Source organism: Phalacrocorax carbo, chromosome 2 (assembly GCF_963921805.1).
Source record: "Phalacrocorax carbo chromosome 2, bPhaCar2.1, whole genome shotgun sequence".
Classification (NCBI taxonomy): domain Eukaryota; kingdom Metazoa; phylum Chordata; class Aves; order Suliformes; family Phalacrocoracidae; genus Phalacrocorax; species Phalacrocorax carbo.
In genome coordinates, this window is record NC_087514.1 from 64,842,089 (window position 1) to 64,864,267 (window position 22,179).

General features: G+C 40.8%; 1 protein-coding gene across 2 annotated transcripts in view; it reads left to right on the forward strand.

The window, feature by feature from the left end:
- The window catches only part of TSHZ1 (teashirt zinc finger homeobox 1), a 57,132-nt gene extending 45,626 nt beyond the window's left edge, over positions 1–11,506 (forward strand). For both annotated transcript variants that reach the window (XM_064443116.1, XM_064443115.1), the window contains one exon: positions 6,921–11,506. In XM_064443116.1, coding sequence (XP_064299186.1) covers positions 6,921–10,105 — 3,185 coding nt within the window. In that variant the 3' untranslated portion in view covers positions 10,106–11,506. The remainder of the gene's footprint in view (positions 1–6,920) is intronic.
- Positions 11,507–22,179: the final 10,673 nt, after the last annotated feature.

Consider the following 22,179-nt stretch of genomic DNA (forward strand, 5'->3'; position numbering starts at 1 on the left):
ATAACCTGCATGGGAAATCTCTGTTTTCATGCATTATCATGGTGCTTCTCTCCTCTTCCCAGGGTCCAGTATATTTCTGGCCTGGTGATGTCTCTGTCTGCTGTCTCTACCAAGTGGTTGCTTGCTTATTTGTTTGTTCGGGGGTTTCCTTACTCATTCATCCCTGCTGTTGTGTACATGAAACAGTGCTCAATGATGGAAAGCTGAGACAAAACAAAGCCCCAGAACCCCTGCCAATGACCTGGCCACCACCGTCAGGGAAATCAGACTACCAGGGTTTACATGCCAATCTTCTCCTGCAGCATTTTGCCTTGAATGCCGTAAGAATCGTGTTTGTGTTGTACTCTGAGCTGAAACTTTCTCTTGCAAACCTGTTCATGTGAGAAGGGCTGGCAAATTCAATGCGTTTTGCAGTGATTCCCAGCTACAGTCAGAGCGCAAGGATATATTCTGGGATAGCAAAATCACAAAGCCTTAAGCAAGCATTAAAGGGGCGGGCAGGAAGATAATTCAGCAGGAAAATAGGGAGTTGAACAGGAAAGCCTTCTGAATAAGTAATTTGTAATAAAGCCTTTTTTTTTTTTTTTTAGTTAAACACTATGAGCTTTTACCCTGTTCTTTCAAAATGAATAGAAAGTTACTGCTGGCGGTGACTGGGGTGTTTGCCTTCTGTACCCGTGTGCTTGCCTTTTAATCACCGAACTTTTGTTTTGTACTTCACTATTGGTTAGTGATGCAAATGGAGGCTGAAATCCATGTGCCTGCTGAAGTCACTTCTCTAGGAGCCCCAGGCACCCTGGGCCTACAGTCTTTGTCATCCTGATCCCTGGTGCTCTCAATAATGCAGCAAGCCTTTGCTCCACCAAAGCGTCACCTGTCTAGGTGAGTCGTGCCATCCCCTATCTGAAGTGACAGCCATCTTTGAGTACCAGCATCTTAACTGACTTCTCTTTCATCATCCATGTTAGAGAAATAACATTTTCGACAAGGTGTTGGGTTTTCCCTCCCCTTTTCTTTATTCTTTCCCCAGCCCCCCTTCACCCCTTAGTTAGAGCACCTGATCAAAAAATTATTTCTGACAAAGATTTCCTACTCCAAATTAAATGAGCTCAAGGAGACGGAGCATTTTCACGCAGAAAGAAAGTGAAACGTTGATGTTGGAAGTTAATGAATCTGGTAGCAGAGAGAACATTATTGAGACTGGATAATATGATCTAACAGCTTTCCCTCTTCTTATCCTCCCCGTAAAGAATGTATGGAAGTCAGTTATGTGGCATGATTCTAACATCTGTCCTACCCCATAATGGTAATTTGTATAAGTAATGGAAACAGGTTAAATACTTCCATTCTAATGTTGCCAGCAGGGATGAAAATGAACATTTCAATGAAATAATCTCGACAGAGCAGGGAGAGGAGGGGTGGATGGACTGATTCATCTCCAGCTCTCTTTGGTGATCTGAACACTAATGAGAATGCTTGAATGTATAGTTTATCAGATAGAAGGGGAAGAGCAAGTAAATTTCTCAGATTAGAATCACTGTGAAAACATACCCGCATGCAAGCTGCTTCATTCTCCAATTGCCAGCGTTGGCTAATAATTTGCAGCATTCGTTTTAAGGGGATAGGGGAGAGAAGAGGAGATGAAGAATCTTTTTGTTGGTTTTTAATGGGATGCCTTTAAGGGTTATCATTCAACCTGCTAGAAGCACGGAGGTTGTTCTTGTTACAGTACCTTATCTACTTTTCAGACCCATTTCATTAGAATTAGAGGGTAGGCAGTTCTAGTATTTTGTCGTGTGTCCCCCCCCCCCCCCCCCCATTTTGCTGCAATTAGAAATGAAAGACAGAAACCACTGTAGTAAGGTTATTTGGTTGTCTGATAGTCTGTGCTGCTCCTCAGCCATTGTCATAACTAAGCCATATTTTTCTACTGTAGTGACATTGTAATACAGACACACACACAGATTTGTAGCATCTGTGCCAGAATTTTGTATGAACATTTGTATATACTAATATAGAAAATTCGCAAATCTTCCAGCAGGCATGTTAACCTCTCACAATGTGAGATTTTGGATTCTTTTGTGAAACTCTCATGACTCTGTATTCTGGAAACGTATCTGTAAATGTTTTTTTTTCCCCCTCCCTCTTATTTTCCTGTAATGAGGGAGATATGTGGCTATAGATTTTTTTTCTATCTGTATGTGTTTTGCCCAAGATGTGAAACGTGTTCATGTGTGCAGTGGAAGTCGCCCCAAGCCTAGAGTGCAGTTTGTGCAAGGTGACAGTGCGGGCTGTGAAAACTTCTGCAGCTGCTGTCTCCTGTTGGCTGGGTAAATATTAGAAGCTGTGGAAATACATATGTTGAAGAATGGTGAACATTCACATTGTGCCACTATTGTTTAGTCCCAGAGTAGACTCTGATTTAGTGAAGAATTTTAGACTTAAACCCATCCCTATTTGTTGAAACTATGAAATATGTATTTCAGTGAAAATTATTTTAGTATTCAATTGCTTTACTGAATTGTGGTCCTAAATTCTTAGGTGTTTCTTCTGAATGCATTTATTTATTTGGAGGATTTAAAATTGGGTCTTGAAGAGTTTACTACATTTAATTTTGTAGACTGTTAAAAACATATACAATCATTACTTTTTGTCCTTTTCGAAATAATGTAGTCAATGCTGAATGCCTTTTTGAATGGAAAAGAATACCTCCGTAGAGACAGATGGCTTCAAAAGCACTGGTCCGAGGTTACGGAAAGGTTTTATGTGAGAATATTTATATTTTTAGCCACTTCCTTACATTTTGGATCTCTCTCTGCTTTTTCAAACAATGGATGTGTATTTATAGTGTAAATATTCTCACTGAAGCAAACACAATGTGCTGTGCTACTTACTTGTACAATATATAGCGTCTCGTGTCCACTTAGATTAGAATGCACAGCTTTTAACACTGCTCAAAGATGACAGTGTATCTATGGGGAAGCATTGGCATCCAGAAGGCACATTTTATAGGCAGAAAATATTAGCAGGACTTAATAAGAAGAAAGAAATACAAACTGCTCCCCCTAATTTTTAGTTGTCTGGGATTTGAAGCTTTTCCCCCTTTTTCTACCATGCATTTCCCTGAGTCTGTGCATGCACATATGAGAAGGAAAAGAAAAGCTGACATTATGCTCTGTAATTTCTTCTGCTTTGGATATAGTTTTTGTTGAGGGGATCACTGCTTATATCTGCTCTTGGTATTTCTGTGTGATTTCAGGACACATGTAAACCAGCAGAGTCTTTGCAGATACAGGAATATCTGGAGAAGATTGCTTAGAGTTTCTCGGTCACACAAAGATACGCTGTCTGAAATCTGTCTGTCTGTTGAGCTACCTATTATCATTTAGGGGGAGAATCTGAACATCTCATGCTTTTATTTGATACAGAATAATATTACTTGTCTCTGCACGTAATTATAATAGGAACATTTTTGCCATGTTTAAAATTATGAAGCTTACATATTTGTCAAATTGTTGAGAGCATTTTAGTAAAACATACATGTTTTTAGAAATTAACATTCTTCATTTTGTATGCTTCTGAATTATCTCTAACAGAAACCTTTTCAGTTAGAGAATTGCACTGACCTTGCAAGATACCATACGCAGAGTGTGCTGCTATTCATCTTATAAACATTAGCAGTCTTGAACGGAAAGGTATTGTGTGTATTCTAAGGTAACTAAAGGAGTTAAATAAAATCTTTTTGATTGAAGTGCTAGAAATTAAACATTTCAGATAAATTACTCTCTTTTTGGTTAAGAAGCATTATTTCTTTGTGTTATTTCAGATAACAACGGTACAGATGTGCACATCATGTAAATTCAGGTTTTTTTCAGAATCTGGCTTAAATTCTGAAATCATAGAAAATCAGAGTCCTGGCCAATCGTACATTCTTAACTCTTATATTGCAGTATATATTGGTAAGGGAGTGAACTCAATCATGTAGTAGTGTCAGCAGAACTTAAGACTAGGAAAGTAAGTGAAAGATGGATATTTCACCCTAACTCTCAGTTTCTTTGCTTTGACAGTTTAACACCAACCTTTCATGTAGTTTTAAAGTTTCGTGTGTGGTTTGGCTCCTTTTATTTTTATGGTAAAGTGCAAAAAGTACCAGAATAGAGAAAATATGCCATCATAAATAAATAAAGGAAAATAAAAGATATGTCAGTGACTCAACTAGCGTTTCTACTTAAGCAGATATGTAGATGGTTGTATATAACAATTATAAAATATATACATTTATGCAATTTAGAATTAAGTAAGGAGTTGTAAGCAGATAATTAACCTGGCTTCTTATAAATGCTGTATCAACAGTAGCAACATTCAGCATCTTCCAACAGTTTCTTACATCTATTTGTGAAAAATATTGGGATGTGAAAATTACAGAAAATTGGCTTAGTTCCAGTGAGGTTAGTAAGAAGATAGCTGTTCATAAAAGCTCAGAATGCAGGCCCCCTAGTTTTCAGCTTCCACTTGTTGACTGCTAATCATTGCTAAAGTTGGTTGTGGCGTTTGTTTTGGGTTTTTTGTGTGTGTGGGGTTTTTTTGTGTTCTTTTTTTGTGTGTGTGTTTTTGTTTGTTTTGTTGTTTTTTTTTTTAATAAAACTGCCAGATGGTAACTGTCCATTTTTATGCATTTTAGGCCTCAGAGGTTTTTTTTTATTATCTAAAAGTAATTTCAGAATCAGAAACCATATTTGTCTATAACTGTTCTTTACTTTTCTGAAACTTAAAAGTGTATTGTCTTTTGCTGTTAGAAATGACTGAAAACAGGTGCAGTTAATGAGAGAGCTAAGAGATCTTGGACTGAAGCTGTGGGAGTGAATTCTACCTGCATACCTAGAGTTCAGAACTGCAGCGATACTACTGTGCTCAAATACCTGCAGAGCTTTTCAACAACAGCATTACTGCAATGCTGAGAAGCTGACTGACTTCTTAGTTCTTTTACTATTTCTGTATTTTAGTCTCCATCTTATTGACTAAATGCATTTTTAAGATTTTTTAAAAAATTTTATTTTATAATGCTTTTCTGGCATCTTCCTGGCCTTTGGCTCCAGGATGATTTCTGGAGTGCTGCTTCTTCTATCGTGCTTGGTACTCACCACCCCTTTTAAACCTTTTAGAAGACACCTGAGGCTGACGCATCTGTAAGGAATTGGGCCCGGTGTAACACTTTCTTAAAAACCAAAAGATCAAATTATCTTCTGAAAAATTTCGACACTTAGAGGACAGATGAAAGATGCAGCGTGCATCTTAAGGTTCAGCACTACCCCAGTACTAGATGGACTACTTTTCTACTGTATAAGACTGAAGTAGTTAGGGGCTGCATTAAGACTGAATTGCAAAGGTGAATACAGAATGCAGTACTGACCACAATACTGTTACTTTCCTAAAAAAAAAAAATAAAAATTAAACATATTTCAAGGAGTGTTCATGTTACAATGAGAGAAGATTCTTTTTATGTTTTAGAAAAGAAGTTTCAGAGTATGTTAACATCTATGTAGAGAAAGAAGCTCAACTTGTGCTTAGGCTCCCCCCAATTGAAGAAGTCTTCAGCTTTGTTAGCATGATATTATGTATTTTCTTCATATCACATAGGAGCAGAAGTGCCTCTTTCTCTGCCTTTCTTTCAGTATTGTACCATGGAAGGACATAGCCCACATTTCAGCATCACTTGCTGCACAGTTCACCTGACAAGGACACATTTTTTAATTCGATCACTGAAAAATGTTCACAATCCATGTTTTCTACCTTGACATGCTTATAAATGATGTACATTCCATTATCATTGTGATTTTTTTAAAGCATCTTTTACAAAACTGGAGGGAAATGTGTACAAGTATGTTCTCTGCTTTGCAGTGAAAGTGTACATTTATCACTTAGGTACATGTAAGCCACTTCTGTGAATTGGGCCCTTGGAGTAAATGTGTTTTGATGTAATGGCCATCTGCTCATGAATACCACATTTGCTAGTTTAAAAAATAGTTTGATATAGAAAAACACATAGTTTGGTAGAGATTATATAGTTTCACCAGGTGGCAATACATAAGCAAAGTTTTATATTTACCATAAGCCAATAATCAAGCTGGGATGGGCATCTCAAGATTTTTGTTTGTTTCTTTTAAAAATTAATCTCTAACATTCACTTTTAGTTGCTGACTGCTGTTTTCAAAATGGTAAATGCAGGACCCGCATCAGGTCGTAACACGAGGCAAAACATACCCTTGCCATTTCAGAAAATGATCACAGTCTTGCTTTTCACCTTGTAAAAATGAAAGCTGTTCTGCTCTCAGATGGACCCAGTACAGCCAGCCACCAGGAGACCCTGGAACAGCTAACCTGACACACTCACCCCATATAGCTCCGTCGGAGTCAGGCATCAGTGACACAGAAATGGCCCTTGAAGCTGTAGCTAAGGCCAGTTTGCCAGAAAAGACAGCCCTGACGGGATGGACTTGGCCAAGCTGGTGGTTCTGAGTGCCTAGGTCTGAGGGGTGCGGGTCAGCTGCAACGTGTTGTGCATACATAGTGCAGTGAAGATAGCTCAGGGCCAAGCCATTTTTTAAGTTGGTAAAAACTCGCAGAGTAGGCTCTTTGTTTGATTTTGGGTTTGATGTTATGGTGTCTGCTGTGGTCCTCGCACATATTTTACTGCTGAAGTAAAAGTTTATTCTTAGATAGCACTGGTATCAAACTGCAACCAGGACAGAGTATGTGGATTTATAGGTGGAGTGTGTGAGTGATGGTGAGTTTGGTTTCTGCAAGTATCTTCAAAATTTGTCTTTACAGTTATTGCTTTTAGTTCAGAAGACAGCAACGATGTAAAATGTGCGTGTTCGATAACTTTGTCTTGTTTTACCCCCCCCCCCCCTTTATTTTAGCATATGTTCCTGAGGAGGAATTGAAAGCAGCAGAAATAGATGAAGACAGCGTGGAAGATGATGGGCTGTCTCTGGACATCCAGGAGAATGAGTATTTGTGCAATGAAGAAGCGGAGATCAAAGAGGCTCAAAGCTACCAGAACTCCCCAGTCAGCACTGCAACTAATCAGGATGCAGGCTATGGTTCGCCGTTTAGTGAAAACAGCGATCAGCTGGCCCATTTCAAAAGCACTTCCTCTAAAGAAGAGAAAGAGGATCCTCAGTGCACAGACAATGTTTCCTATCCACAGGACAGCTTGGCACAAATAAAAGCGGTGTATGCAAATTTGCTTTCAGAGACTTGCTGGTCCAGTTTAGCTTTGGACTTAAAGAAATCCAATCCAACCACCAGCAACAACGGAATCAGCCAGAATGAAAACACCACCAGTACTGACACCAATGCCAGTTCCCAGAGTACTAGTACTACCAGTACCAACACTAGTACCAGTACAACTACCAGTAATACTAGTAACAGTAATAGTAACAGTGGTGGCTCAGGTTATGACTGGCACCAAGCTGCATTAGCTAAAACTTTGCAGCAGACCTCATCGTACGGACTTCTCCCAGAGCCTAGTCTTTTCAGCACAGTACAGCTTTACCGGCAAAACAATAAACTTTATGGGTCTGTGTTCACCGGTGCTAGCAAGTTCCGATGCAAAGACTGCAGTGCAGCCTATGACACACTGGTGGAGCTAACAGTGCACATGAATGAAACTGGACATTACCGTGATGACAACAGAGATAAAGAAGCTGATAAGACCAAACGGTGGTCAAAGCCTAGAAAACGATCACTTATGGAGATGGAAGGCAAAGAGGATGCCCAAAAAGTGCTGAAGTGCATGTACTGTGGGCATTCGTTTGAGTCTTTGCAAGACCTCAGTGTCCATATGATAAAAACAAAACATTACCAGAAAGTGCCTCTGAAGGAGCCAGTACCAGCCATCACTAAATTGGTCCCTTCTACCAAAAAGCGAGCACTTCAGGACTTAGCTTCACCTTGTTCACCTGAGCCAACAGGGATCACTGCAGAAGCTTCACTGGGTGAGTCTGCAAAGGATCAGAAAACTGCCAACCCCTATGTGACTCCAAACAACCGCTATGGCTATCAAAATGGTGCTAGCTACACTTGGCAGTTTGAGGCACGCAAAGCCCAAATACTGAAATGCATGGAATGTGGCAGTTCCCATGACACTTTGCAGCAGCTCACTGCTCACATGATGGTCACTGGTCATTTCTTGAAGGTGACCAATTCTGCTTCCAAAAAAGGCAAACAGCTAGTATTGGACCCTGTGGTGGAGGAGAAGATACAGTCGATACCTCTTCCACCCACCACCCACACAAGGCTACCAGCCTCCAACATTAAAAAGCAGCCTGATTCCCCAGCGGGCTCCACAAACTCGGAGGAAAAGAAAGACCTAGAGAAGGAAAAGGTGGTGGTCAGTGAAACGGAGAAAAAGATTAAAGAAGAGAATGAGGACTCCACGGAGAAATTTGAGCCAACAACTTTGTATCAGTACCTCAGAGAGGAGGACCTAGATGATAGTCCCAAAGGCGGAATAGACATACTGAAATCCCTGGAGAACACAGTGTCAACAGCTATCAGCAAAGCTCAGAATGGAGCCCCTTCCTGGGGGGGATATCCCAGTATTCATGCAGCTTACCAGCTCCCAGGAACAGTCAAACCCCTTCAGCCCACGGTGCAGAGCGTTCAAATGCAGCCATCTTATGCCAGCAGTGTAAAATCGCTGTCGTCAGAACACAATGCGCTCATCCATTCCCCAGGCAACCTCACACCCCCACCTCACAAGAGCAATGTCTCTGCCATGGAAGAACTGGTGGAGAAAGTTACAGGTAAAATCAGCGTGAAGAAGGAAGAAAAGCCTTTGGAGAAAGAGAAGAGTTCTCCAGTCAAACCAATGTCACCTGCTGCTAAAGAAAACAAGGACTTCCCAAAAGCGGAAGAAGTAAATAACAAACAGCAGCAGAAGAAAAGCTGTGAGGCAGAAGTTCAGAAGGTCAAAAAGGATAGTCCAGCAGAAGCACATACGCCAAATGGTACCGAGCCACTTAAAACAAAGGTTGCAAACGGCTGTAACAATTTAGGAATCATCACAGATCATTCACCTGAGCCATCCTTCATTAATCCATTGAGCGCTTTACAGTCCATTATGAATACCCACTTAGGCAAAATTTCTAAGCCGGTAAGCCCCTCTCTGGACCCTTTGGCCATGCTGTACAAAATTAGCAACAGCATGTTGGACAAACCCATATACCCAACCACTCCGGTCAAGCAGGCTGATGCTATTGACCGGTATTACTATGAGAACAGTGATCAACCTATTGATTTAACCAAGTCCAAAAACAAACCTCTTGTTTCCAGCGTGGCTGACTCTGCCTCATCCCCGCTAAGGGAGAGCGCCCTGCTGGATATTTCCGATATGGTGAAGAACCTCACAGGGCGTTTGACACCCAAGTCTTCAACTCCGTCTACCGTGTCAGAGAAGTCGGATGCTGACGGGAGCAGTTTTGAGGAAGCTCTGGATGAACTGTCACCAGTACACAAGAGGAAGGGCAGACAGTCCAACTGGAACCCTCAGCATCTTCTAATCCTTCAAGCCCAGTTTGCTTCCAGCTTGAGGGAGACCCCAGAAGGCAAATATATTATGTCGGACTTAGGTCCACAAGAGCGGGTACACATCTCTAAGTTTACTGGTCTTTCCATGACCACAATTAGCCACTGGCTGGCCAATGTGAAGTATCAGTTAAGGAGGACAGGTGGAACTAAATTTTTAAAGAACTTGGACACAGGACATCCTGTTTTCTTTTGCAATGATTGTGCCTCTCAGTTCAGGACTGCTTCTACATACATAAGTCACTTAGAGACACACCTAGGGTTTAGTTTGAAGGATCTGTCAAAGTTGCCACTTAATCAGATTCAAGAACAGCAGAATGTTTCAAAAGTCCTCACAAACAAGACTTTGGGCTCACTTGGAATTGCCGAGGAGGACTTAGGCTCCACATTCCAGTGTAAGCTCTGTAACCGAACTTTTGCAAGCAAGCATGCAGTCAAACTGCACCTTAGTAAAACACATGGCAAGTCCCCAGAGGACCATCTGATCTATGTAACTGAGTTAGAAAAACAATAGCGTCCAGGTAAGCAGCCAGGTATGCAAGTGACCACAGGAACATTGCACTAAACTTCTTCATAGTACTGCACTAGGCCTGACCTGAGCCTCTGAAATCAGTCTTACTTTTGTTGCTGAACTGCCTATCTGGACCTTGGTTTTTCTTACACTTATTTTGTAGTTATATTTATATGCTCTTTGTCTGATCTGTGCATGGTTATTTTTTGTTTCTGTTTTTATTTTTTGTGAGTCAAAGTCTGACCTTTATTTTCAACATCTGTCCTTGATGTTAAGCTATCTTTTGTAGAATATAGTGGGAGACACTATTGAGAGACATTAATTTAGCCGTAAAGAAAGACACAAAGAACAATGATACAGAGACATCCTAAAATTACAAAGTTGCCATGACAATAAAGGTCACAGAACCTGGTAGTGTCAAGTTTTAACCCTCTGAGAACTGTAGTAGCATTTCTGTGCCTTTCCCAGTGACTAAGTAAGTAAATATGGAAAAATAAAACAAAGCAAAAGGCTTAAAGGCATTTCATTCAAGTAAAAGCTGTGTCGGAAGCAGAACTTATTTTTTTTAAATGAATGAGCTTCTTTTTTTTTAATGCAGAACTGGTTTGTGAAGAAATTGTGCATGCAGTCCTTGGAAGAGAGAGAGCTGTGTAGTACTCAAGGGGTTAGGAAGCCACAACTGTATAAGTTAAATAATAATTAAAAAAAAAAAAAAGCAAACCAAGTTGCCACTATGCCCAAACCCTCTGGATGCTGAGAATTGCCACTTTTTGGCAAAAAAAAAAAAAAAAAAAGTATGCAAGCTGTTATTTAAAACAAGTGTAAAAATGCTCCTTTCTTTCTTTCTTTTTTTTTTTTTTCCTGTAAAATACTGCCGTTTATAGTTATTTACAAATGTTAAGCTTTGGTACAAGCTGACCTTTCTATAGTGTGCTGCATTGGTAAATGAAAACAAAAAAAAAATGGGGCAAATGTTGGATTCTGTTCCTTGTAAATTGCCAGCATCAGCTTAAAAAAATACATGTTACATATCGTACCATTTTAAACTGTTCAACTTTCTTTGTACCTTCTGGCTGTATGCTTTCTCTTTTAACTTTTTATATTGTCATTTTATATTCGATTTCTGTGTATATAATGTAAAACCACACTTTTTGAATAAAATTTAGTTCCTGCAGCTTGATATAAATAGAGAAATTTTACTGGCACCTGCATCTTTCCAGATGCATGTACTTAAAGGAACTATCTGACAAAAAAAATAAATAAATAAAAACAAAGCAAGCAATGCACTATGAATTATACATTTTGATGTTTTATCATTAATATTGTACAGTACATTTTGGTTCACACAATTAAATCCACTGTTTTCTCAAGTGTAAAATAAACCCACATGCAGTTCTTGATTTACATACATTGTCATGTCGTCATTATATTGCCTTTGAGGTCTTATTCCAGCAATAAGAGGCATCGTTTATATAATCAACCAGCAAAAATCTATTCGAAATCATCTCTCGTGATCTGTATGCTGACGTGTTCCATTCGAAGCCGTAATGCTAACAACCTCTTAAAAGAGATTTGCAGTAGGTACGTACTGCGAAAGGTACAGGATCAGTGGGGCGCCATCAGTTAGCGACAGGCGTCCTGCTCATCACTGAAGTACAAGAAGGGCTGCGAAGGTTTCGGCCAAGTTAATTTTCCTATACTGTATAAGCATGCCCATAGTCATTTTCTGTGTGCATTCAAAGACCGTCTCCTCCCTTCCTTCTTAGGCGAAACACCTTTTGATTTCAGCGGTTACACAGTCAGAGGCTGTGGCTTCTGCCCCTGTAGTCTGTTGAATGCTGCGGTACTTGCCTTCCTGGCAGCGGTGAAGACCTCTGAGGCTTTGACACCAGTTTTTACTTACAGTACAAGAAGGCAGACCTGTGTTTCTCTGTACTTTTTAAATATTGCATTTTGAGGTAAGCTGAGTGCTATCATATCAGGTGTTTCCCTTAATCTTTATTTCTGTTCTGTTGAATGCAGATGTCATTTAGAACGTAAAAGAGAGCTGTCAGAGCCTTCACTACTCTATCTCCTGAGTGCTTTGACAGTTACAGTGTGTGAAAGCCTGGGATCTGCTATCCATTACGCTTTTTGGAGGGGCTATTAAATATGAGGACCTAGAGGGGTTTGCTTTCACATGGTATTAGTGATACTATTGTGTTACATATACATCTGTGTATGTATGTATATTTCTGTTCCTTCTTCTCAGTTCTTCTGAAAGTAATTTAAATGTAAGATCTTTGCTTCCAAATACAGCACAGTTCTACATTCAATCTTTCCTTTAGTTACAACCCCAGAAATACCTATGCATTGGTCTGTTTTCTGCAAGAGCCTGGCAGGTCCCGGTCAGTCACACAGTATTCCTAAGTAGTGCAGGAAAGTGCCAGGAGGTTTTTTTTTTAGATGTCCCTTACTTTCTTCTCTGGTAACTACCTATGTCCTTCAGGGGATCAAGCCATTTAGACATTTCAGTTCAATTACTGGATGATTATGTACTTTGGGCCCAAGGGGGGTGAGGAAGAATAACAGTCAGGCCTCCGGCCGTAATAGAGAGTCTTTAAATAATAACCCTTTGAAGTTTTGTTTACTTTACCACAGGCCTGCAAACATGTGATTATAGAATATGCTGTATTACATTGCGGTAGTAGGTGAAAAGGTTGAAAGGGAGAAATAATAGCTCTAAAGTGGGTTTGAATCTAATGTAAATCCATTAAAACTCATTTTGAAACACGGCATGTAAAGTGAGTTCTCAACACCAGGTGACTCCCTCGAGAGGTGTTTATGACATTGCTAAATCCATTCAGTTCTGATAGCTTCAGAATTGGACAATCACTCATCATCTGTGCCAGTGTCTGAAGAAAGTCCATTTAGAATAAACCAGCAGCTTTACCTGGCGACTGTGCTGATGTAACACTTTCTAAGACTGAAATATGAAGTAGATGAAAATTTGAGGGCTCTAATGTTTCACTTGCTTAACAAAATGAAGCACAGCGACAGCATGATCTTTATTCTTTGGATTTTTGCCACTTTTGTTTGAATATCGTATTTCCGAAAAACTTCCTTTAAAAAAAAAAACAGTTGCACCATTTAAAACCAAGTTACTCTTTTCCTCAAAATTGGTTTGCAGGTTTATTTCTTCTTTGTTGCAATAAGATTTCAACGAAGGTAAGTTTCTGCTGTTCTGCTAGTAGCTACTAAAGGTACTACGTGGAAGAGACCACACAGCCTTTCAGGACTGGTCATGACGAAGAGAGATTTAAAAGCCCTAAACCCCATAGTAGTCTCTGCAAGCCTGTATACCTATTTTGTGACGTATTCAAAATCCATTGTATCTGATTTTTTCCCAGAGGTGTATAAAGCTACATTTTTGTCAGCATTACATTGCTGGTGTTTACGTGTTTGCTCGTATCTGTTCTCAGAGGGGAAGGTCTTGGTTTGTCTGTTTCACAGGTTTGATTTCAGCTGCTGTGTGCTTTTCTGTATTGCTGTTTTGAAGCTGATGCAAACCGCTGCAAATTTGAGAGATCTGAGTTCTGATGACATTAGTTCTGAATGAAATGACTTTTTTTTTTCGTTTTAAATAACATTTGGTGGGATATTCACTAATGTCTTCTGGAACGTAACTTTGTTATGGCTTTCTCTGGGTAGTTGATGCTGGTAATAATGACACTAAACATAATCTGTCCTTATCATGGAGACCACTAAAATGCAGTTGCAATTAAGTATAAAGGAAGAAAAATACACACCTTATCTTGCATCAGACTAATCAAGGCACACTGCATCAGCTTTTGCCTGCGATTTCCAAAGCCGTCTCAAATTTGAATTTGTAATATTCTTTAAATAATATGTCAGGGGTCCTGGTGAGGAGACGTCCGAGGAGAGGCCAGTTTCCATGTGGAGTCTTGGCGCAGCTCTGTAGGTGTCGGTCTCCTGGCTGATGCAGTATCGAGTTACTCTCCCAGCATGAAAGTAGCAGGAAGTGGGATTTCACCATCTGTTCACTGAAATTGAAAAGCGGGGTCCTTTTCTGTCCGTGCATGAGAATAGAATGCTAACCCCAATTCACCGGCCAGACACTAATCTAGCTAATAGGAATCTTCCAAGTGTTTGTTTTCCCTGATGTTCTGATCGAGTTTCTTCTCATAATGTTTCGTGTGGCTTTGCATGGTTTCTCTTTGTCACTGTGTATGGTCGCCTTCATCCTACAGGTAGGTGGAGAGATGGCATTTTGGAATGAAAGATGCTATTCTGAGTAAAACGTGGTATCGTAGCTAAGTGAAGATATCGATACCCAAAACTGGGTGTGTTGTAAAAAAGGAGAACATTTTACAAGTCTGTTTAGGTGAAGCAGATTACTTGAGGTTAGTATCATTTATGAAATGTGCTTCTTTATCCAGCCTCTGCAGTAGCTTTGTTTTCTTGACTAGGGATATAGCAAAACTATAGAATAGTTATTAGGATATTAGAATAGTTTCGCATCAGGAGATCAGAACTGCAAACACCGATACATGCTAATGGACCTGTTTTCAGACAACCAATATTAGAATAGGTGATGATTATAAAAGCTCTAGACCTTCCCGCTGAGCATGAGAGGCTCCCGTTACTCTGCTGTGAAGACCACTTTTTTTTGGCTCCACTCTTCAGTCCTGTCTAGTGACCTGCTGAATTAAGGTCAGCATGGACAAAATGTGTCTAGTAAGTTTTTATCCTAACTTCTGTAGTTGTCACCTCTGGTTTTTTTCCCTTCCCTCTAAAAATTACGAAGTTTAAATTTGATTAGCTATGGCCAGGTTGTCATGACTTTTGTTTTTTACTTCTGGGTAAACTTCTTAGTGTAAAAAATGCAGGGAGGATCAACTGTTAAAACCATTCTTTTTAAAGAAGCATTTCTCGAGCTAAATTGTTCAGGGCACAATAGGTTGACCATCAGTACAGCATAATTCTGAACAAATTTATCATAGTGAAAGTGTCCTGTACTTCTGTCCAGAGTGGTTGTGTCAGCGTTGTCTGAAGATGCAGGTTAAAGCCTGACAGGTTCCTGACAAGGCTTGTCAGCTGTAGGACACCTGCGGCTAAATGCCACGTGGTCACTTGAAGAAGGAGGTTTGGAGTCTGGTTGCCTGCAACCCATCTGCTCTTGTAGGAGCCCAGAGCTGATTCATGCACTTGGAACGGCATACATTATGAAATCTTAAGGGCTGATGGGATGCATTAGGTAAATATAGGCCAACCTTCAGGGTCGTCTCTCTTGGTACACAAGGCAACTTGTCCAAGCCTTCTTAGAGCGTGTACCAACTGAGGTTTGTATTAGAGCTTGTCTGTGAAGCACAAGAGGGAAGGGGTACCGGCAGTTCCTACCCGAAAGATGACACACATGATGGTGGAATCCAGAAAGCAGCGTGCTAAAAATCGTGTAGTCAGAAATAGTGCCCAAAGCTCCTGACCAGCAGGTAGAGGTCTACCCACCAGAGCATGCTCTCAGGCATAGCTCCTTACTCCCCAGAAAGTTTATAATCATGTAATCTGGGATGGGAGATCTAATAGCTAAGAGCAAGCAGTTTCTTTCAAATAAGTTCACTAGTGGACTGGTGGCTGCTAAATGAGTTTGGCAAAATGCGTTAACCTGCCAGCTGGCACTTCAGTTTCATTATGTCATACTGTGTTTCACCACGCTCAGAATCCCTTCACCCCTTGATGTTCCTTTCAGAGGAGTTTGGGTATTCAAGACTGCATAGTGCTGAAGTCAAATATTGGTCTCACTGAGTTACTTGAAATCGTGAAGTTTTTGTGTTTCTGAATGGCAGGATGCATTGCTGTATCTTGGAAATGGGCATAGTCTTCATATGCAGAAAGACAGATTGTATCAGACGCCATTTGCCACCGTTCTGCAGTTAGTGGAGACCATTTCTGTAAAATCCTGAAGACTGCCTCTGGAAGTGAGAGCCAGCTAGGGAAAACAAGATTTCTGCCGCTCTCACCTTCGCCTCTCCCCCCCCGTACTGCACAGTGTATTGGGACATGCAAAGAAATAATGTTTTAACCTGGTCATTTCTGTGTAGCACTGTTCTGTAAAAACTAACCTCCTTCTTCAAGTCCTAGTTAGGCTTAGTTTATCGCTGTGTGGTTCCAACATGCAATGTCTTATTTGTTGTCATGGAAGCACTGCTACAGGCTCAGTGTCAAGAACATCCTCTTCTCCCCGCTCTCCCCCCAGTCTCCAGCATAGCAAGGAGAACTGGCACAGCAGCTCTGCAAGTCACCATCGTTCTGCATGGAGTTTGAGGGTGGACTGGGAGGGAGAGCAGGGGATTTTGATCTCAGTAGAGGGGTACAAAGTTTCATCTTTTCAGATGACCACCCCAGCTTAACCCGCTATGCCTGGCAATACAAGAAGCGGCTCTTGAAAATTCTGCCCTTTGGCTTCAGGATCTTTGGCATCTCATTGCTTAGTACTTAGAAAGATGAAAAAGTTGTATAGTAGATTACTTCTGTTCATCCCATGTTCCAAGGGAAAGCTAGACCTGTTGTAGGTAGGATGTGAGATTCATCAATGGCTTTTCTCACTGGTATAAGTCACTCCCTAGGCATTTTCATTCTGGACTTTTTTTCAATTTACACTAAAGTACTTTGGAAGCAATTTAAGCCAAACTGGAAAAAGCCACTTTTATTCTGTAATAAGAAAAACTGCCCAGGGCTTCTGTGGCAGGGAGACTGCCTAATGCTACCAGTGTAACTATAAGGTTTAACTGGAAAGTTCTTACTGTAAACAAGCTTTAAGTTTATTAATGTGCAAATGCTGTCTCTAAAAAACACTGCAGGCTCAGACGCTGCCCACAATTGGTATATGACTTGGCAGTCCAAGGTCAAACACGCTCAGCATATTTGCAATGGCCATGCTGTATTAATAATTATATATAGTAGTATCCGAGTGTGTAGCATGATGATAAAATGTGGTTCAAGGATGCGCTGTATAGCACATTTCTTTTCGCAGTCATGTGTGTCTTTATGTTCAAGGGAGAGTTGTATTCTTAGCTGCCTCTGAAGTGCTATCTTGCTAAAGTTTGTAGCATTTAGCATTAACTGTCTCTACTATTTCTCATCACTTCTTTTCTGTGGTGGGATAATGTGAAAAAATTAGATAGCTTTGCTCTAAAAAAGGCAGCAGGTCTAGACTTAACATTGCATGGGGATCCGCCACCCGAGTTTTGGGGGTTGGTGAGTGTCACATTTCACATTTTTAAAGTGTGCTTTGACAACTGGGAGTCTGGAAAAGTGCAAAGAAGAAATAGGTCTGAGGAACGACTAAGAACAGAGTCTAACGATCAGCAGCCATCAGAAGGGTAAAAGCAGCACAAAAAAGAATTGGAGCTTGGAGATCCACTGTGAGAGGAAGGAAAAGATGGGAAAAAGAAATGATAGGAGAATAATTGCTATTAGCAAGAGCAGACGGCAGGGATTTTGAAAGCTAGGACTGAGAAGGGTAAAAAGGGAAAGGCTGGAAGGCCTGTTTGCCTGTTAGGAAACAAAAGGGGACCTAGCTTGGTAAGGCTCAAAGGGTCTCTGTGCTGGGAGATAGGAGCATGCCTGAGTGATGTTTGGGAACCTCTCTGACCTCTTGCAAAAAACATGGAATGAGGCTGAATTTGTCTCAGGAAGGAAACAAGGTTTTGCAGTGGACAGCTGAAGTATTCAATGTAGAGACTTCACAGGATTGTCTGTTCAAAAGCTGGAGGGTCAAGGAGAAGGAGGAGAGATAAGGAGGGAAGCCTGAGCAAAGAGTTTGAATGAAATGTGCTGGTGGGTGCTCTTTGCCTGGCGTTGCATAAGACAGCGAGAGAAGCAAAGAGGAAAGCTTTGCATGGGGGAAATTTAATGGTCATTTTGTTGCTGGTGGCTGGGGTTTTTTCCCACTTCAGTCTTTCTAAGAGCAATAACTGCATCAAATTTGTATTGCAATAGCAATCAGGGTCCAGGGCCCTGAGTATGCTGGTTGCTGTAAAAACACACAGTAACAGTAGCTGCCGTCTCATTTAAGACAAGACATAACAAGTGGGTGTAAAAGCCATCAGAAACAGGGGAGAAGGTGGTGTAATTTCATAGGCTACGCGTGTATATAAATTGAGCGCTTGCGAGTCGTTTAATTTTGAAAGACATTGTAATAGATGCGTCGCAGTCTCTACTGGCCATCCACCTAGCTGCTCTCAGTTGGCAACTTCACTATTGATATCTGGGCATCATTTTAAGTGAGCACTTAAGGTTGAGTATCAAGGGAAGGTATTTATAGTTTCAGCAGAGTGGGTTGATAGCTATTCCAGCCCCAGATGGGAATTGGGTTACATGACAGATCAGGCTGCCTTCCAATTTTATCCAATACTAGCGATAAGGGGAGGGGGGGAGGGAGGACAGCTGCAACTGTATAGTCCTTCTAGGGTTAAAGATCCTAATGCTTTAAAGAGAATGTCTAAAAGAAAATTTCTTTCTGAAATAATTTATGGAAATGCCGTGCTCCCTTTGAAGGTTCCATGTCACTGCATGGCACTACGCAATGTTCTCTTTCTTCACCTGTCAGGCAAGGACCACCTCGAAGAGTCTCACTGCTGATTACTAGTTAATTGTCATTAATAAGTGACAACTGACATTATGGGGGCTTAATGCAGAGAGAACAGAAAAGAGCCACAGATATTCTAATGAGCTGACTCCTACGTGCCCTCTATTGTTGTCGAAAATGAGGAGCTGTCGTCATTGTTCAGGAGATGGGCTTCAATTGCTCTGGAAAAATATTCTCTTTTAATTTCTTTATGCATAGATAATTCCTGGTGCACTCTCTCTCCCTCTTTCCGTCTGTCTCTCTTGCTCTTTCTTTCTCTCTCGTACACACACACAGACACACACACCTTTCTATGAACACAGGGAAAACTTCCACTGATGATACACAATATGTATTGACACAGTAAATCTTTTTAAGTACTTCAATTTAGATATGCACACGTGCAAGCATATGTGTACGCACATACACACAGACTATCTACTCACAAATGCAAATCACCAAGATGTTTATTTTAAGACTCAGGCAAGGGGTGGGCATGGACAACTTCACTAAGAAAAGGAACCAAAAGGGGATGGTCAAGACTCTATGAGCTAATGCACGAAGTTAGGATTGGGGAAGTCCTGTTCTGTCCCTAGTGTGAGGAATTTTGAAATTATGACAATGAATGCACACAGATTTCAGGTACAGGTACCTAAAATTAGGTCCTTGCTCTTAATTTAAATAGTAGCTTAATGACTTGATGATTTTCAAAACTGTCAAACAGGCAGGAGCTCCCTGGGAGGTGGTGGCGGCTGCGGATGCTCAATGCTGCCTGCTGAAAGTCAAATCCATTCTTTGCACACTTTCTGAAAACCTCAGCCAGCAGAGGGCCAGAAATCTGGGGGAGATGATTTAATTAGGCATCAAACTCCTGGTTGCATTTCCTGAGAATTTTAGAAAACTAGGAGTTCTGCTTACACTAGAGAAGTATGATCAAAACAGGATAAACTGACTTCTGTGCAATGGCAAATGAAATGCACATATGCATAAAAAAAGAGACTCTCTTACTTTGGAGATTTGGGGTAAGCAGGGTTGCTGAGGCTGCTGCTGACAACCACCGCCAAGAACGTCTCCAAAAGTCAGGAAATCACGCGTGATTCTTGAGGTAAAAATTCAGGTGAAACAAACTGAAACCAGAGGTGGTGTTATGATGACGCCAACTTCTCCTACCAATATTGAAGCAACACAATCGCCTCTATCAAATCTCTAAGTAAGGCTGATACTTGAGGTCTAAATTGTAGAAGAGGAATTTTCTATTTTTACCAATAAATATCCAAGAGTTTAGATTCTGCAACAATAAATTGCATGTCTGTATTGCTCTCTAACATTCAAGGCTGTGCAGGTTTGCCGGAGAAGTGACTTATCCAGTGTCTTTTGACTATCTGCACGAGGGGGAGAGCCCATCATTTTAAGGGGATTTCATTTCCATTGCATAGCTCAAGTTTAAAACTCAAGACTCACAGGAAAGAAAATGAAAATGAGACGCCTCTCTTATATTGTGCTCAGAGCAAAGACATTCATTAGCATTCTCTGTCTTACTGCTTGCCAAGGCCCAAACAAAAGATACAGTCTGGAACAATGGCCTGAAATGAGGAACACAACCGAAGCAGCCGTGCAGGAAGCCTGCTATTTCCCATGGTTCAGGGACCTGGAGCCAATATATAGTGCCCTGAGCACATGTGTGGAAGTGGAAAACTCCTCAAATGACAGTAGGTCATCTTTTTTTTTTTCTTTTTTTTTTTTTTTTATGCTGGTCTTCCCACTGAAGTCAATGGATACCATGTCTTACATTGCCATAGTGCAACTTGATGGGTCCTAATTCCCAGCTCTGTACGTGACTTTGGATATGACCTCTGTGTGGCTGAACCTACCCATCTTTTAAAGAGATGAGATAATGCCTGTATGGCAGAGAAGACACATGCTGTAATCTGTGGTGAAAGAGTTTGTAATACTGTATAGAAAGCATTTCTTGACATTGCCAGTGTCTTTTCAGTTACTGCACTGTCTTTAAAATTTCCTTTTGGAGAAGGCAGTTGAAAAGATCACAGTCCAAGCCATTTCAGTTCCTGAGGCAAGAGGTCAGCTTGATGCCCTTTGTGGTGCTCCTCTACCTTCTTACCCTCTGGGTTAGGAAGCTCCCCACTGCCCACCAAGATCAGTCTAGGGTCACAGCTGCCAGGGCAGTTTCATATCCAAATCTATCAGAACAGTTGTTACTGTCCTCATAATTCTTCCCTTCTTGCTCCCTTTTCAGCTGCAGCAAAACAGTTTTGGCAGCTTCTGGAACCTCTCTGCCCCCTGGACCCCAGCAAATCTGATGCTAGATATCAGTGATGTCGGCTGAAGTTAGTATGTTGAGTGGAGCAGGTAAAAGTTGGGGTCCTAGAAACTGGGTGTTTTATTGCTTTTAATACCATTGATCTTATTAATGTTACTGGAATGTAGCAAATATTGATGGAGTCGTTCCTGAGTGGAGTCGTTCCCTTCTTTATTGAGAGCCCTGTGGTGTAAAATTGAACAATTGCTCTCCTGCCCTATGTACCTCTTCCCTCCCAAATGAGAGTCATTAACCTTATTTTCATTGTGTACGTGTACTAGAGATTGTCACTCAAGGCCTCTTAGACATTTTTGCAAACACTTTCAAATGACTGGGACTCTGGCTGTGGTATTCTTCTTTAAATAATTTACAATCATTAAAATGACATCAGACTATCTCCAGTTCTGGCATTCTTTCCAGTCACTGTCTCTCAGATGTCTATGTGGGATGAAGGTAAAGCTGGGTCTGTAATGATGGATGTCCCTTGCAGAAAGTGGTTTAGAATAACCCAGGACACACAACAAAGCCAGAGCTGGAGATAGTCTTATCTCACTTTTAGAGCTGTAAATTATTTAAGGGAGCGCTCCAGCTCCAGGAAACTGAGGTTACAGCAAATATTAAGCTTCCTGTATGGCTATTTTTCTTATGTCAGGTGGTGTGGCAGAGTTTATTCATAGGCATTCAGGGGCTGTGGAAATAATCAGCAAATGAGGAAAATATTTCATTTTCTTTTGCTATTTCTCATGTCAGATTTCAAGACAACTAAGGCTTGAGGTTTAGGGCCCTTTGCATTGAATTCAGATCCATAAAAATCCTCTTGATGGCTAGAAAACATTGTGCCAAGCTAATAGATGCATTGTCAATAGAGATTATTATGACTTCACAAAATGCTCCAAGTAACAACATATCATTTATCTAATCAAATGCAAGATGCTCCAATCCAGTGACTGTTAATAAATAACTAACTCAAGAAACAACGCAATGAAGTTGCAGTGCATGAAGTGCTCAGTGGTAGCTTGTGCCGTCTATCTTGCTCCAGTTGGCATCCAAAACTTAAACATGCTCCCTTCGTTCCTTGCACATCCTTGCTTGGAACATAAAATATTCATGAAAACAAGCTGGGATAACAAA